Source organism: Laetiporus sulphureus, assembly GCF_001632365.1.
Source record: "Laetiporus sulphureus 93-53 unplaced genomic scaffold LAESUscaffold_31, whole genome shotgun sequence".
Lineage (NCBI taxonomy): Eukaryota > Fungi > Basidiomycota > Agaricomycetes > Polyporales > Laetiporaceae > Laetiporus > Laetiporus sulphureus.
In genome coordinates, this window is record NW_024468540.1 from 436,347 (window position 1) to 453,600 (window position 17,254).

Sequence of the window (17,254 nt, forward strand, 5' to 3'; positions counted from 1 at the left end):
GGCAATGGTTCGCAAATACAAACCTCGAAAATACATCAGCCAAAGCCACGAGCGCCCACCGGTACGCAATCAACGCATAGACTGTCTGCTGTTTCAAGCCTCGCGAGATCGCCTACGCCGTCCGATCATGGCGGGGCAAGTCCTAGCTCAGATAAAGCCACCGCAGCACAAGCACATCATAACATAGTCGGCATGACGAAGGAGGAGAAGGCCGCGGAGATGGCTCGCCGGAAGGAGGAAAGGAAGCAGGTGGGTCATATTCGCGACTACAATGCGTGGGCGGACGCTGATGATTGAACAAAACAGCGCATAGCAGCATTGAAAGAGCACAAGAAACAAGCAGGCACTGCCAAAAGCTGATTAGTACATACATTCATGCCTCTCCTATACCCATAGCTACAAGAAGAACTGTGAGTAGAACATCTCATATTAATGCATACTGGGTATCATATATCATATATCAAACTTCAAAACCTCGTTATGACTTGTCTTCCGTTGATCGTAACTCTTCGACCGGAACCCGCACAAGCCGTTCGCCAGCCAGTAGGGAGGGAGAATCGTCTTCCTCAGATTGCCGTTCGCGCGTCGATACTGCAATGGGTGTCAATGTCGAAAGGAGAACGGAGGAGGAGGATACATACAGAATAGGCTTAGGATTCTGAACATGTTAGGCCATTGGTCGAGGACCTGCCCGTGCACTGATACGATGTAATGAACGGTAGCACTGTTCTAACAATACTATACATACCTCTCCCTGCTTCCGCCATCACGTCGAAGTCATCGCCTATTTCCTCCATGCGTTTGAGGAACTGTGAGCTTGCTCTCTCTAGAGCCGCGACAGCTTCGTACTCCTTCTTCTTCTCAAGCAATGCTTGCGATAAGGAGACATTGGTGGAACCTGAAGATATTTGAGATTGTCTCGCCGATGATTGGCGCATCCTAGTCTCATGAAAGCTCAGAATCGCCTTGGAACAGCAAAGGCAGACAGACAGTGGTTGTTGTGGCCACATACCTTTTGTGGCACCATCACGTGGCCTACTCAGATACGAACGCGCTTCAATTCATCAAACAGCCTTGCCCGTCGACGACCACAGTGAACTCGTCGTCGTCTCTCACGATGCACGACGACATGGATACCTCCCTCTCTGCGGTACCTCGTCTCAGACTCACGAGACCTCAATCTCGGACAGACACCTACACACCTGTGGCAGGACCTTCGCGCCTCTCCCCAAACATGAACCCATACGAGGAGGAACAGGACGAAGAGGCCACTCCTCGAGTGCCAACAGCTTCTATAGCACCGGATCCTTCACAACCCTCTAATGGATCTCCAGGCTCAGACAGGGGATCTTCACGTCTCCGTGCTCTTCTCGCCCGCGTTCCGAACACGAACCCAACTACTCCTCCTCGCGCGACCTCCTCACGCGTGATTGACGTGACCACGCCCTCTGAGCCGGACTCTGATCTTGACCCGCCATACTCAACGACTGCCACTCCAAGTTTTGCCCGCGAGAGCCTGAGGGTTCTCTTCTCTCGCGCTTTGCGTGAGCCCGGGAACACGCCACGCCGAGAAAGTCCTCGTCATAACAGTCTCGATGAAAGTGAAGTCGAGACGACTCCCAGGGAAGAGACATTTGCATGGGAGGCATCAGGGAAGGATATAAGAAGGGACTTGAGTGACGAGGAGGCGGAACGTCTTGCCAGTGAGTTATCTCCATCTTTCCTGTAGTTGTACAGAAAGTCTCGCTCTTCACGCTTTCCACGTTAAACTGATATGTTAATGCATATGAGACGCGCCATGATTGATGGATGCAGATCGGATGTAGTCTGATGGTGTAGACCGCGCAACAACAGCATGGGAACCCGAGGAATGAATTTCATGAACCATGGCTTGATCTTGCTCTAGGGTGTCAACAATTGCCACACCATAATGCTAAAGCATCCATCATCATAGATACCTCGAAACAATCAGACGAGACCCTTCGATTGTCACCTGCCGCGGCCACGTACGATGCGTTGCGAGAGCGGTTGGTCAGGTCACGCACGGTATTCCCCTCACCTCCCCCTGCGCGTAAGTCGGACTCAGAGTAGTTCTTCAGAGCACATATGCTGACAACGTGTGCAGAGATGGTAACGGAGATGTCCATGCCTCCAACGGACACGGAAACGAACACGACGGAGGCCAATGAGCGGGAAGAGGTGCCACTCCCAGCAGCCACGCCGATGCGCACGCTGCAGATGTCAGATCTGGAGGCTGATACAAGTGAGTGTCATGCACTCGTGGATCTTCTTGGCAATCTCATGTGTCATCCAGACCTGTTGGATGGAGACACAGAAATGCAAAAGGAGCTAGGAGCGGTTGGAAGTTCTGACAATGAGATGTCAGTGCCTGCGCGTCCTCGTGAGTTTATCATTCGGATGCTCGTCGTATGTAGCCTGAGGTGCGCCAGCATCGTTTCCTCCGCCGCGGCCGAAGACTTTTACGTCTCCCGCTCGATCTGCCTCCTGGGAGTCTCACTCTAAATCGCATCATGCACATGGGATTCCTCTAACACGCCCTACTGTTGAAATCCCTCGTACGTGGTGCGCTCTATGACTGAGAGTTATCCATACTGATTGATAGACACAGCGCTGAGGCGTCTGTCCCACGGAGGTGATGAACGTGAGCTTTGCACATCACCTCACTCTTTCTGGCGTGCTCATGAGGCATCCAGGTAGAGATCGTGAACGTGGTTGGAACCATCCTCAAGCGAAGTCACCTGCGACAACAGGCAAGTAAGGCATTCTTCAGTGCTGCGTAGATTTACGAGAGCGTTTCATCAGCAGGCCTTAAGAATAGCCCTTTAAAAGCGCATTCAAGAAGAAGTAGTAGCACATCTCTCCAATCACTAGATGAGGCCGGATCCTCGAGAGCAAGCTCGGTATCGTCGCGTTTGGAATGTGAGACGCGAATCCTCCTCTTGTAGACCCAATTGTCTAACACAGCAGCAGACCGGGAGAGCATGACGGAACAGGAACAGCAGCGCCAGAGGGACCGCGAAAGAGAATGGGATAAGCAAAGCTCGAGGATGATACGTTCCGACCCCAATCTTAACTTGCAGGATCTAGCGCATGAGCACGACCAGCCTGCTCGGCCAGCTTCTCCTGAGCCGTACATGACGCAGAGTGCGCCTACTCTCTCTCGAAATTCGTCGTACAGCTCGATGCCTACCTCAAGCAGGGCAGGCTCACCGACGCCTCGAGCTTCTCAAATGACACTGGAGCCCGAGGTTCTGGATTTTGAAGCTGTACAGAGACCCGATGGCACTTTCACTTTAAGAAAGACGGTGTTCCCTTTGCGCACTCAGTCAGTATCCCCCCCTCCCAACCCTCCTTCTGAACCCAGAGAGCGTAGCGTGAGCACTACGCCGTCGAAGATACCGATGGTGAGGCGCAGAGGAACGAGATCTGTAGCAAGGGAGAAGTCTACAGATGCCCGTGTTGTGGCCCGCTCCGAAAGTGTCAACGGACAGATTCCCTCGAGAACTGCGTCAAGAACTGCATCTCCTATGATAAACCCGACCTCGGGGCAGCCTGCTGAGGAAGAGTTTCCACGACCATCGTCGCCTGTATCATCTTCGTCTTCTCAACTGCAACATGAACAAGATCAAACAACTGGCTATCACAGTCGTTTCGGTTGGTCATTTCCTCAAAATCGAACATCACTTCCACCTCTAGAGAGGGTGACCCCTGAGAGGCCGAAGGCGTCTGGGTCTCGGCAGGGAAGCAGGATTCCTGCCTCGCCAGGGGCAAATGCCCTCTCGCGCTCGTCTAGCCAGACAGGGGACGTCTCTGAAGCTCCGGCACCAGAATGGGTGTCAACTGCCTATCGCCGTGGCCATAGGAGAGGTACTACAGAACTTACTCGACCCGTTGGGCCCATTCCGCCACCAGCTCCAGACTCGGATCCTGAACCGGAGCCGAAGCGGAAACCAATGTCATCCGTTGACACGGAGTCTGAGCTCGACCGTGAACCCTTCCCGTCTGTCGTGCAGGATGAGAGGGTCTTTGGTATGTCGGTCATCTTGTAGGTACTACCGCAGAAGCTTAACCGTCTACTCGTTTCACAGGCACGGATGATGAGTTCGGACTGGCCACCAGTACACCGCCAGGACAGGCGGCAGAATTACCGACTGCAGAGGCCGATTCGACTGTTCGTTTGTCTTCGAAACGGGCGGATGTTCAGAACGAGGCAGAGGGCGAAGATGATACAGAAAATCTATCCAGGGTTCCTCCTCCAAGGCCTGAGGCTCCTCCACCGTCGCCGCCTAGTCCTTCACACAAGCTGCCTCCCATGTTCCCTCCGGAGACGCCAACGAAGCACCCTTTCAATGCTTCGAATATGGACTTTTACACGCCCTCGCCCCCGAGAGACATGTCCGGTCTGCCTGAACCCTCGTCTTTCGCCACGGAACAGCCTTCCGAAGCTGATCGCACGCCCATGAATCCTGATGCGACGGCCAATCTGACAGCTATGAAGACTCCGAGGCCTCCAGGGGCTTGGTTGCAGACTCCTGTCTCTCAGCACCCTTCGCGTGGCCCGTCCTCTCGAGCACAATCGACCCCACCAAATGGCGGCGAGACCTCCACTGTGGACGAGATGGCTGCGCCCGTGCAAACATGGCCTCGCACGGGCTCTGCTCCTTTGCAGACACCTGCACCTCCAGGTGCTTGGATGCAGACGCCTGGAGCATCCGCTCGGAAGAGGAGCATTCTAAAAGTCCGCTTCGACGTCGATACCGAGACCACGGATGCAGAAAGCGCTGCGGAACTTCCCTCGCAGGAGCCTCCCAGTTTCCCCGCTATCGGTGCATGGCGCAGCGACGAGCGCTCTGCGGAGGCATTAGGCTCCGTAAAGCGCGAGAACGACGAAGGCGGCCTCTCGCGTAAGGCTGAGGGCTACACCGCTGAGCCTTCTAAGCCAGTTAGAACCCATCGCAAATCGTGGGGTATGCGGATCGTGGACGCGTTCGGCCGCGAGACGAAGATGGAGGAGGAAGCCCCGGAGTTACCGGAAGATCCCGTCCCAGAGCAGAAGCCTATTCGCAAAACGAAGAGATCGAGTTTCTCGAACCATAAAGCTCGGAATCCGGTGAAGATCGTCGACGCGATGGGTCGGGAAGTGGAGGATGTCATTGAAGAGTCCGACAGCCCACTGCCTCACAATGAGGCGCTCGCTCGTGTTCGAGAGACCATTGCACACATGGCAGAGGATCTCAGCGAAGTTGACAGGTGGGTAAAGCTAAAGCTCTCGTTTTCTATGGATGGTCTGTGTCTGAAAGTAGATCCAGATCCTGCGAGATCCTTGCCGCCGAAGATAACCACGTGGGTGCACTTGAGAATGCTTCCAAGGCCGCGAGAAGCGCGAGAAGTAAGATCACAAAATCTCTCCGCCTGGTCAAGACCGCGGAGAGTGATTTGAAGAGCAAATACGGACCTCTGAGAGAGAGCATGAAGAAGACCAGGTTCATTCTTGTACGTTAGTTACGATTGCATTGCGTCGTCTTACGGCTTAACCCGCTCACCAGCCTGGCTCGGATGATCCTCCCCAGACGACGTGGAGTATTTCTTGGTTTTGGTGTTTAATGCTCATTCAGTTGGTCTTATGCCTCTTGGTGTATCGGTAAGGAAGTATCTGTTCTTCTTTGACGTTTTTGAAACAATATTTAAGTAGGTTCGCATACGACCGCGCGAAGCGTGCGTTCCTTATGACATACTATGACCCTTTCAATGCGGAGCTCTACGCCTATTCTCCTATCTCATCCGGTCAACCGACGCGTTCCCTATCGTGGTCAGTGTTCTCCATTCCGGAGGCCATTGACCGTGTAGGTTGGGTGGGCGCTTTCAAGGAATTCTGGGGCAACGTGTCAAGCGCCGTCTTCGATCTTCGACGGCATACAACTGATATCTTGAATACAGACTATGAAGGACATACATCATCATCCTCCTGGCCCACATGATATCAAGAATATCTGTATATGTCGCGCTTCTTGCTGTTACTGAGCAGGCTCTCTTGTTTAACCTATCGTAACGCGGTATCTATATTCCACGAATTTGTAGCCTTGCTGATCGCTTAGTAAAAGGACTTCTTGTATCTTGCTCTCGATGAACGATTATTGCTGAACTTTTAAACCCTCGGACTACAGAAGCAACATCGCGCGTCGTGGTCGTGACGATCTCTCACTGCCTTTCTGCGTTATACTGTTGCTGACTTGTACATTCGCTTCTGTAGTATGCATGGATCGCGTGAAATGCTTTGATGTAGGTCAGCACATTCGACTCTTAATTTTCGGTTTGCGTCAAGGCGAAAAGGCGCTTTTCAAGCACCGCCGATGCCAGTTGTCATTATGAAGTGCGTTACGTATGCATCGAGTTGCACCGGCTGGTATCGTCCTTCCACAGTCAATCGTCCTTCTTGTCCTTCACCGATGATGTAGAGACATATCGGAAGCTGAAGGTGGCAGAAGCTCAACAGAACGATTCAAGGGCGCCGAGCGTAATTCAGCAGATCAAAATGGACATGATTCCAGTTCTCACCATGACACAAGCCCTTGTTGCTTTTGGGAGGCCCGATAGTAGTTGATGTATGCTATCATAGCTCATCGGACTGATGAGCTCTGTCTTGAGTTCACTTGTATCGAGATTAGAGATGTATTGCGAGCGAGATACATTTTATTCGTTCAAGCTACAAGAATCGGCTTAGTGACGCGACCCCTAGCACGACGGGTTTAGACGACGTATCAGCGGCGCCATTTCGCCATACTTTCCGAATACGACTTTCCGGTACCTCAAGTCTCCTAAGCCGATGGGGCCGCCTTTACAATAGGAGTCCAGTCCAGATACATGAACACCAGAGGGGGGGTCACAAGCGCATATAGGCACGTACACCATCGACGACACGGTCACGGGGGAAGTGTCTACTGCGATGGACAACTCGCAAGCGCTGTCCTCCCGCACAAGCACCACGATGACCCTAGGTCGACCTCGCAAGTTGGGCATCGCTCGTCCCTACCACATGCTTGCGCAGGTCTTCCAGATTATCTGGCTTGCCGTCATCTGCTACAACGAATATGGCACATTCCGCAACCACGTCTCCCACTGCCCATGGCCGGACCACTCACTGCTACTATCTGTATGCATGCTTTTCACATCCAAACATTAGACACGCTTCACGAATCTGCAGACCGGTACTTCATCTGAAGACAGCCCGCGGCCGACTCATGTCCTCGTCCTCGCAGACCCCCAAGTCCTCGATGCTAATTCGTACCCGGGGCGCCATCCCTTGCTTGTATGGATCACACGGAAGACCGTAGATATGAACCTTCGAAAGAGCTGGCGTGCTGCGTTGAACCTCAAACCTGACGCGGTGGTGTTCTTGGGAGACATGATGGACAACGGACGCGCTGCAATGTCCGATGAAGAGTGAGTGTTGCTGCATGTGCGGAGTGATTTGCAACCAGTTTTTCGAGAAGGTCATGAGACTTATTGTCCATCAGATACGAAGACTATTATCAGCACTTTCGCCGGATCTTTAGGCCAGCATCCGAGGACCCGTTACTCACGTTCTACATCCCCGGTAATCATGACATAGGGTATGCAACCGCCTCTCGCTCATCATATCCCATATGTATCCCATCTCACCTCCCTGTGCAGCCTTGGCCGTTCAGCCCGGTTCTCTGAAGAGGCCTTGGAGCGCTACACCTCTCACTTCGGTCCGCTCAATCAGCTCGTCGATATAGGCGGTCACACGTTAGTGATGATAAATGCTCCTGGGCTCGTACAAGAGGAGACTCTGCGTGCCGACGACGGCCTTGAGCGCGATCAATGGGCGTTGGCACATCCGACTGGAACGATTGCCTTTGTGGAGTTGCTGAGGTCTCGTATGTCGTTCCCGAATCTACTGGCGTCACAGAGTGCATTGATCAGCCCCTATTTAAGGTCGTCTGCACAATCCGGCTGTGCTCTTCACGCATATACCTTTATCTCGACCAGAGGGTGCATCCTGCGGTCCTCTGCGAGAGCGCGGTACGATCCGCGAAGGCCGCGGATTCGGGTACGAGAATACGCTCGCACCGCATACGTCCCAATTCCTTTTGCAAACCATCCGACCAGCTCTAGTTTTCAGGTGCGTGCTAGATCCACGGCTACTCCGTGATACCCTAATTTTGCGCATATACAGCGGGGACGACCACGACTACTGCGAATATGCGCACCCTTACCCAACTTCCCCGTCTCACGACCCCATGCTCTCCGACTCGCCCCCCGGAAATGTCATCGAAGTCACCGTCAAGTCCTTCTCCATCGTTATGGGGATCCGCCAGCCAGGCTTTCAGCTCCTCTCCCTCTCGCCCCTCTCCGCCTTCTCCCCGCCATTACCGACGCTCGCCACCACGCCCTGCGCGCTCCCCGCGACACTGAGAACGTATCTCTTCCTCTACGCCCCGCTCGCAGCGTTCACGCTCCTCGCGCTCCTCTTCGCGAGCGCGCACCGCATACGCACGCGCCGACGGTGGGAGGCATGGGCGCCGCTTCCGCGGTGGTGCGAGCGCCTGGCGGTAGCGCGGGGGTGGTCCTCTAACGTGTCGCTGTGCGGGCGTCGTGTACGCGTGGTGTGGCCGATCCCAAATGTGCTGTCGCAAGGGGAAGAAGGCAAGATCAGCACGGGAAGGACGCGGGCGGTAGGCTTCTGGGAGGGCTGGGCGAGGGACGTGGCGAGGGTCGCGTGGCTGCCGACGTTGGTATTCGGTGGGATTGCGTGGTGGACGGCATGATATATAGGTGCGAAAGGGTGGCTATCGAGCGTGCTGCGGTTGCCACTAAAATGTGTGTGTGTGCTTCTAGTGCTTTCTGTTCTTGTATTATGTATAACGCGCGGACTTGGATGTATGATTTTTTGAATGTGTTGTATGGGTCTGGTTGAATGGCCGTCGAATAGGTTTGAAACTTAACACTTTCGGGATCATGCATGGTGAAATTGACTTATCTTGTTAACATGGCCATTCCAATATTTACCTCCTGCTATGAGCGACGAAAGGAGATACGCCGTGGACCACTGTGTCGGTCACTTCGTCTCGAAACGCAGGGAATATTTACTGATCTACACAGGAGGACAGCGACCACAAGAATGCTGAGCTATCCACAGAGCATCTCGTCCACAGCCAGCTTCTTCTCACTGGAATCTTGAACCTCCCGCATTGACCTACATCTCTGCACCAGTCTTGGGACAGAGAGGCATAGGGCAGTGCAAGCGCAACTCACCTCGTACATCGAATGTGTGCTTGACTGTCAACATCGCACTCGCCTCACTGTCCTCGACTTCCGCGATTACGTGCAGTTCATCATGTCCGGCGGGGTGGGAAGCATCGTGAGGGCGAGAAACATGATATATCACACTGGACAAGTACAGCTACAAAGATGAGTCACAATGTCCGCGAAGCTAGACGGCCAGTAGAAGTACAATTAGCCACGTCATTCGGTAAGGTAAACTGTACATGTTAATACAGCTGACGGAGAAAATACCGCTACAGAACTTCAAACACGGATGTAGACAGCAACGCCTCATGAAAGAGCCACATGAGACGCTAATTACTAGAGTTCCAGCTGCGATCGCAGAACCTGCAAGTCCGCGCAACCCGGGCCTGGACACACGTGTCCTGGCCAAAACTCCTCGAAATCTGCGATCCGAACGGTAGAATTATCCTGCAATAGGATATTGCACGGTGAAAGGTCATCGTGAACGATTCCGGCTTTATGTAACTCGACGACCTGATGGTAGATTGCTTCTCTGCGAAGATTGTCAATAAATAGCAGTCATCCGCATGATGACAGCATACCGGGTCGTCAAATCGAGATCAAAATCCTCTAACGCAGTGCCGCAGTACTCCAGGACTAAGATGGTCGTGCCCGTACTGTCTTCGTACAGCCCAAAGCACCGTGGTGCAATGCCTGGGTGATGATGCAAAATCTTGTATGCTTCTAGTTCCTGCCTCAGCTTGCGACCGCTTCGCTCATCGATCGCAATTTTCACCACTATCTCTATCGTCTCTTCTCCAAGTGACTCGACAAGAGCGTGACCACGCCAAACTTGATTATAACGACCGACAGATAATTGTTTGTTCAGGAAGATGCCAGCGCGAGGTGTCACTGGCAAGTCTGCGCATCCTGTTGTCGCCGTATCAGGCTGACGTTCAGGGCGTTGAAGAGATTCGGTGCCCAGCAATGTTGTACGGTCTTCGGAGGTCTCCTTTATTGAATCCTGGCGTCCTATCGCCCCTGAGGGGAAAGAGGCTCCACCCGAGTTCGCAGCGCCGGAAATGCTTGTGTTAGTTGAAGCACCGTGCAAGGAGGACGACATTTCGAAATTCAATCTTGATGACCCTGATTCGTTCGAGCCCACACTAGTTACATTGGTAGATGCAGATATGTCGCCAGTACCGACAGAATGAATGGGTACGAAATGTGTGAAGCCTGTTGAGTCAAGGCCGTCCCCATAGAACGCCAAATGGACGCCTTCAAAAGCATTCTGCCACAAATGAGACGAAAGCCACAAAAATAGCACAAATGCACTCACCAATTTCCATGAGTAATAAGGCTTTGTACCGTCATCTTGGTCGCTATTCTTCTCCAAATGCTGCCGTTCCATGCGCTTTAGTATCGTAACCAGACGGTATAGGTGAAGCCGTGCCTAGGGGTAGTACAGGAGAGCTAGTGCCACAGCGAAGTACGATCGGAGAGCGAAAAACCCCCAGCACAGCTCCACAGTACTATGGCTTGCCCTAATCTGCAAAACGGTCCTAATCTGCAAAATCATCTCCAGAGCCCAAGTCCATTCAGCTTGAATATGAGAAAAATGTTGTTAGTGTTTGTTGCATAGTAAAGACCCTCGATATCACTCCGATAGCTAATCGGATGAGTGGTCGCGTTACGCAAGGACAATCACTGCGGCCACATTCTCAATAGTGGCTAAATTCCGGCCGAAATCCTCAGATCTACGCCGATCCTATTCACTGTATCCCCCGATTTTTGTAATAACCAATCTTCACATAGAGTCCATTCACACTACGAAAAGTCCGGATTTGTTTGTGGGACGGCATGCCTTAGATTGAGGAAACATTGACCGAGCGTGACGGACACCAGCCACCGCTGCCCGGAAAGGCAATCACACATCCGAAGTCCGCACCCATCCGTGGCGGTGGCTGAAAGCATCCTGTACCTTTACCTGCCTAATAGAGCAGTTTGCCGAGCGTGCCGACGCAAGCCGTTTCACGGCAAGATGTGACTGATGGTGACAAGATTTTGCATTACCCTCCCGTTTGGCACCCTCTCATTCGGAAGTTCTCCGATGGGCAGTCCTCCTTACCTTTCAGTGATCATTTTGGCCATCTAGTTAGCTGAGATGTTTGTGCATCATATCCTCAAGATCTGAAGTGATTTGGCGCAGAACTCGAATTATTATTCGTGATCTACGAGAAACTTTGCAGAATGGGGCCAGCCATAGTACAGTCGTGGGTCTCTTTACCACCATGTCCTCGTCAAGCGCCCAACCGGCAACTGCAACTGACATCGAAATGGAGGCCGCCACTGTAGAGCGTGCCCCCCCGGGGGAGTCTCCTTTGGCTAGTGAAAGTAATGAAGAACTGTTACCTGTCTCAACCCCGCCGGGAACTGCGTTCCTAAGGGACTTACTCACAGACCTGGAGCACATCCTCCAGCGGCCCTTACGCTTGGTCACCTTGGCCAAAGACCCCGTTATCACAGAGGATCTCAGCGAGGACATCATCGACATTGTCGACGCTCTTGCGAACACCTTCGCGGACGTCCAGAATCGACTCCTCAACAACGAGGAGGTCATGAAAATGAGAGTCAGCAAAGGGGCATCCGCCATCTTCGCCGCCGTCATCCGACAGTGCGCTGGCGACATGAACCCCCTGGGGACGTCCACGCAAGCTAACCCTGCGCCTGAGCACATACAGTCCGCCATCGCAAAGGGCATCGAGGCGGGCATCCGTGCGGCGACCGTCACCATAGATGCGCGCCTATCTGCCATCGAAGCCACCTTGGCCTGATCCCGTCTGCTGCTGGCACCCCCGGGTCCCCCCGCGGGCCTGCGCAAACAAACTGCGAAGTCTTTCTCGGACGCCGCCCGAGCTGCGCGTGGGGACAACACGTCCGCCGAGCCAGCCAGCAAGAAGGCGGCCGTCAAGGCGCCGCCACCGCCACTGCCACCGACCGACAAAACCTACCACACCTTGCTCACTCCAGAGCAGGTGACCCGCATTCGCGAAACTGCCCCTGCCATTTGGTATCAGCGCATCACCCAGCAAATCCAGGAAGCGGAAGCCTGGTCGAAGGTAATTTTTCGTGGCATGCGCCTTGCCCCAAACAAGGTGCTCCTGACTTTCTCTCATGACTCTCTGGATATGCTTATCCGAGATGCTCTGCGGGCCATCCGTGTCATCCTCGATCTCGAGCCCTGCGCAGCCTCTCCGGCCCCGGCGGGCGTGCGCACCGTCGCGCTGCCCCAAGGTTTTCGTCCTGTCCTGCCCACTGTTAAGCTTTTCATTCCGGCATGCCCGCGACGCCACCCCATGAGCGGCTCTCTGCTCACCGGGGAAGACATTATGACCGAGCTACGCTCTAATCCCGTGTTCGCAGATGTGTATTTCAATGGCATACCTGCCTTCACCACTTTTGCGGGGCCGGAGGACACGCGGGAGCGCGCGCCCCTGATTTTCTCCATCGAAGACCCCAAGCGGGACTTCTGTTCGCGTTTCTTGATTGGCCGTGACAACCGTGGTGAGCCCTCCATGTCCGTTTGGTTCATGGGAGCTCGGCTTCTCGTAAAGCGCTCTAAGGACAAACCTGTCCTGTGCCAATGCACCCGCTGCTGGGCCTTGACTCACACCGAGCGCTTCTGCAAGCGCAAACTGCCCCTCTGCCGCTTCTGCGGCAAGGACACCCATACTATCGACCAGCACTGCAATGCGTGCAGTGCCTGTGCTCTTGAAAACAATCCTGCGACCGTTTCGTGTCCGTCCACCCATTTCTTCTGTCACGTTTGTGGAATCCACGGCGAGCACCATGCTGCTGACCCGTCTTGCACTGCCCGCGCTCAGTATCACATCCCTTCGCTGCCCACTGCCGCTGCGTCATGAGTCTTACAACCGCACAAATGAATGTAGCCCGTTCGAATCTGCGGCTCCATGACCTTTTGGCCATTTCTTCTTTTGATCTGTATTTTATCCAAGAACCTTGGTGGGGACGCATTGGGTCTGACACCCCTCACGGGGCGGAATCCGGTGCCCCTGTCTTCGGCACTGTCAATGCGGTGCCCTTTAACCTTACCACTTTCCACCTCCCTCATTCCAACCCGACCCCCAGGCCGCGCGTCAGCTGCCTGGTGCGGAAACATCTCTTTGACTCCTTCCATATCACGCTCCGTCCCAATATCTCCTCCCATCCCGACGTTCTTGTTCTATCTTTCGTATCTCGTGCGTCGCACGGTGAACAGTTTTTGGTTGTTAATGTCTATAACGATGCGCCCACGACTGGCCAGTCCGGCCTTCGACACCTTCTTTCTTCTTTGTTTCCGCCTGATGTCCCCATCCTGCTATGCGGGGACTTTAACATGCACCATCCCCTCTGGGCATGGGAGCATCACGCTCTTCATACCACGACTAGAGGTGCAGACGACCTGGTCCAATGGACCGTCGATCATCGTCTACAGCTACTCACTGAGCCTCACCTCCCCACTCATACCGTCAGAGGAAATCCCTCTACGGGCACCATCATCGATCTGGTATGGGCCTCTAGCAGCCCCCATTTCACTCTTTCGCAGTATGCGGTCGAGGACTCCCCTTGGGCCTCAGACCATTCACTCATTACCTATACCATTTGCACCGAAGCCACTCCCACGGAAGTCGACCTTGGCTTCCGTGTGGACCCTTCCCTGCGAAGCGAGTGGCTCGACACCATCGAACTTGCCCTCCTAACCAACCCTCCTCCCCCTAGCTACTCTTCCATCCTTGACCTTGATCAGGGTGCCACGGCACTCTTGCGTGCCATTGCGGCTGCAAATATTATCACCTTCCCGCCACGCACCCGCGCCCACCAACCATCACAACTATGGTGGAACGACGGCTGCGATTTTGCCCGGCGGCGAGTCCAGGACGCCACCAACACTGAGGAGTGTCGACGCGCCAAGCGCGACCTCCAACAAGTCATTCGCACGGCACGCAAGGAATGGGCCCTTGCGGCAGCCTCCCGACTACAACACACCAATCCCTGGCGCCTTTTCTTGTGGACCAAGGGGCACCGTACCCCGGCGCCGTCCATCATTCGAGCTCGTAATGAGTCTTTCAGCCTGCCTGACGACATCGGGCAGGTGCTCACTGAGCATTATTTCCCTCCTTCTCCGTCTCTTCCTTCTTTGAACCCCATCATTTTCCCTCCGTACCCACCGTCGAGGGCACTCCACCCTCTTCTCGAGAGCGAGGTGTCCACGGCACTGACTTCTACTTCCCTCCTGTCGGCTCCGGGTCCCTCCGGAACCTCCTGGAGGCTCATTCGGTGGCTCTGGCAGTCCACCGTGCGCCACGCTCTTTATGAGTTCCTAGCCGCATCCCTCTCGCTGGGGCACCTTCCATCTTCACTGAAGGTAGCTGCGCTTGTGTTCATTCCCAAACTGGGCAAGCCAGACTACACGGCACCAAGTGCGTACCGACCCATAGCCCTGCTCGAAACCCTGAGCAAGCTCTTGGAAAAGGTGGTGGCTGCATGCCTTAATTGGCAAATCGGCGCACTGAACCTCATCCCGGGCACTCAGTTTGGAGGCCGCTCACAGCACTCCATCATCGATGCGGGCATGCACCTGACCCACACTGTTCGCACTGCTTGGGTGAACAGTTTTTCTGCTTCTCTTCTCTGCATGGACATCGAGGGGTACTATAATAACATCCGTCACGATGTCCTGCATTCTATTCTTCTCTCGCTCAGTTTCCCCACCAATGAAGTTCGGTGGATCTCGTCGTTCCTTGCTGACTGCTCTGTCTCACCCAAACTACAAGGGGAGCTCGGCTCTACATACCCCGTCGCCGCTCTCGGCATTCCCCAGGGCTCACCCCTGTCGCCTGTGTTATCCACCATATACTCTTCTCCCCTCTATCGCGCACTTGATCCCTTTCTCTACCCACAGCAAACTGTTGCAGGATACGTCGATGACTTCACGCTCCTTATTGTTTCTCCCTCGCTCAAACGCAATGTCGCGCTCCTGCGGGACACCCTTCCTACCATCGCTCGCTCCCTAGACATGCTCGGCCTCACCGTCGGCATGCCCAAAACTGAGCTCATTCATTTCTGCTCATCGGCCGCTGGCCTGTCCTCTAACCCACCTTTGCTTTTTCAGTGGGACGGTCGCCAAGAACGTCTGGAGCCGAAGCCTTACCTCAGGTGGCTCGGCCTTTGGCTCGACCGTACCCTGTCATTTGAGCATCACATTCGTGTCATGGCAGCGCGCGCTCAGTCCCGGGTCATCGCCCTGCACCAACTCGTGAACACCCAGCGAGGCATTTCGGTCGCCCAAGCCCGCCTTCTCTATCTCTCTACCATTTTGCCTGTGCTCACCTTTGGCAGCCCCGTCTGGTACAACCCCCATGCACCGCGCGCCCTTTTCTACCCGCTTGAATGCATCCAAATCATGGCGCTGTGGTGGTTCCTCGGAGCGTGGAAGTCCACTCCACAAATCGCTCTGAACCTCATTGCCAGCGTGCTCCCAATGAAGCAACAGCTGCAACACCTGTCCAACCTTGCGGCCGTGCGTCTGCTCACCCTTCCTAGGCATCACCCCGTCGCCACCTGCATGAGCGACCAGGCCCACCTATACCCACCCCAGTTCACGCTCCTCAACCCCTCCATCCGCCATCGCCGTGCGGAGCACACCCCGATAACTGCACTGGAAGAGGAACTGCCACGCGACTCCATGCGCACTGATCCCTTCCTCCACCCGCCATGGGAGGCGCTGCACCCGTGGGGAATGCGCATCGTTACACTCATCCCTGCTCCCACTAAGGAAGCATCCACACATCACGTAGACTCTATTCTCACCCCACTTTTATCCACTCACTTTTCGGACCCCACAGCCCTCTGGGTGTTCACCGACAGCTCCCAAACCTCTCACCCTCTACCAGCCCCCCGTCATCATGCAGCAGGAGCAGGTGCGTGCATCTATCATCACTCCACCCTTAAATTTCAATGCGCATGGGGAATGGGGCATCGAGCTGAGGTCTTCGACGTGGAGCTCTTCGCCATCACGACCGTGTCTTCATACTTTCGTGGTTTTCTAACCGCCTATCCTGACATTTCTAATATTTACATATGCGTGGACAATCGCGCCGCCCTGTCTCTCCTTTTATCCCTGAGCCCCCACCCGGGGCAACCTTTCTCTTTCACCTTCCGGAATCACCTCTCGCCGCTCATGAGCGAATTTCCTAATTTGACCGTCACATTGGTGTGGGTACGGGGTCACCGTGGGGTACTGGGCAACGAAGTCACCGACTGCCTCGCCAAGGCAGCTGTGTCCCAACCCGAAATCGTCCACCCTACAATAGCGTGGGCATGGCAGTTGAGCGCGAGCGAGCGACCTCCTCTTGGCAGGAGGAATATGCGGCGACTGATCGTCCCACTGCACTACGTGAGGCCTGGCCCTGGGCCCCCTCCACCACCCTTCATTCTGTTTTCCGCTCCGGTGACTTTTCTCGCAACACCGAGGGTCGATTTGTGCAGGCCGTAGTCGGTCATGGCCACATCGGCACTTTCTTTAATTCACGTTATCACCGTAGTTTTCGCGGGTGCATTTGCAACCCTGCGCTTCTTAACTCACGCACGCACACACTACTCAGCTGCCCGCTGCACGATGACGCCCGGCACATCCTATTCAGCGTTGCCAACTCCACCCGCACCCACCTCCGCCGCCTATGGAAACACCTCGAGGGCTTGGACCGTCTCGCATACTTCATTGCTACCACCCCTGCCTTCACCTCTGCGAGCCTTGCGCCATTTGACGCAGGCTGATCGCCCCACCCGCGGCTCAGCCGCCCATTCACCTTCCCCTTCATTATGCTCACCCTGAGTTGCGCCGCACAGTAGCGTACACCCGTGCCTGTACATCCTCCCATTACACGCCGCACATAGCGCGGGATAGAAATAAATGCCAAAAAAA

General features: G+C 54.6%; 5 protein-coding genes across 5 annotated transcripts; 3 read left to right on the forward strand and 2 right to left on the reverse strand.

Moving 5' to 3' along the window:
* Nucleotides 1-478: 478 nt before the first annotated feature.
* Nucleotides 479-938, reverse strand: LAESUDRAFT_760987 (uncharacterized protein; the record flags this gene model as incomplete). Its single annotated transcript, XM_040912838.1, has 3 exons — nucleotides 479-591; nucleotides 642-698; nucleotides 749-938. 3 exons carry the CDS (start codon nucleotides 936-938, stop codon nucleotides 479-481), a joined length of 360 nt encoding a protein of 119 aa, XP_040762441.1.
* Nucleotides 939-1,117: 179 nt separating this feature from the next.
* On the forward strand, nucleotides 1,118-2,801 carry LAESUDRAFT_760988 (uncharacterized protein; the record flags this gene model as incomplete). Its single annotated transcript, XM_040912839.1, has 7 exons — nucleotides 1,118-1,703; nucleotides 1,955-2,071; nucleotides 2,126-2,263; nucleotides 2,315-2,401; nucleotides 2,451-2,576; nucleotides 2,630-2,662; nucleotides 2,719-2,801. 7 exons carry the CDS (start codon nucleotides 1,118-1,120, stop codon nucleotides 2,799-2,801), a joined length of 1,170 nt encoding a protein of 389 aa, XP_040762442.1.
* A 1,532-nt stretch (nucleotides 2,802-4,333) lies between these two features.
* LAESUDRAFT_657426 (uncharacterized protein) lies at nucleotides 4,334-5,999 on the forward strand (the record flags this gene model as incomplete). Its single annotated transcript, XM_040904685.1, has 4 exons — nucleotides 4,334-5,271; nucleotides 5,331-5,514; nucleotides 5,568-5,662; nucleotides 5,711-5,999. The coding sequence occupies 4 exons, from the start codon at nucleotides 4,334-4,336 to the stop codon at nucleotides 5,997-5,999; spliced, it is 1,506 nt and encodes a 501-aa protein (XP_040762443.1).
* A 788-nt stretch (nucleotides 6,000-6,787) lies between these two features.
* Nucleotides 6,788-9,052, forward strand: LAESUDRAFT_727883 (Metallo-dependent phosphatase). The gene is made up of 6 exons (XM_040909313.1): nucleotides 6,788-7,171; nucleotides 7,223-7,461; nucleotides 7,536-7,631; nucleotides 7,693-7,919; nucleotides 7,978-8,164; nucleotides 8,219-9,052. The coding sequence occupies exons 1-6, from the start codon at nucleotides 6,965-6,967 to the stop codon at nucleotides 8,808-8,810; spliced, it is 1,548 nt and encodes a 515-aa protein (XP_040762444.1). The 5' UTR covers nucleotides 6,788-6,964; the 3' UTR covers nucleotides 8,811-9,052.
* Nucleotides 9,053-9,560: 508 nt separating this feature from the next.
* Nucleotides 9,561-10,738, reverse strand: LAESUDRAFT_814046 (uncharacterized protein; the record flags this gene model as incomplete). The annotated part of the gene is made up of 4 exons (XM_040914557.1): nucleotides 10,610-10,738; nucleotides 9,873-10,561; nucleotides 9,688-9,823; nucleotides 9,561-9,620 (listed from the first exon to the last, which is right to left on the reverse strand). The coding sequence occupies exons 1-4, from the start codon at nucleotides 10,679-10,681 to the stop codon at nucleotides 9,561-9,563; spliced, it is 957 nt and encodes a 318-aa protein (XP_040762445.1). The 5' UTR covers nucleotides 10,682-10,738.
* Between the last annotated feature and the right edge of the window lie 6,516 nt (nucleotides 10,739-17,254).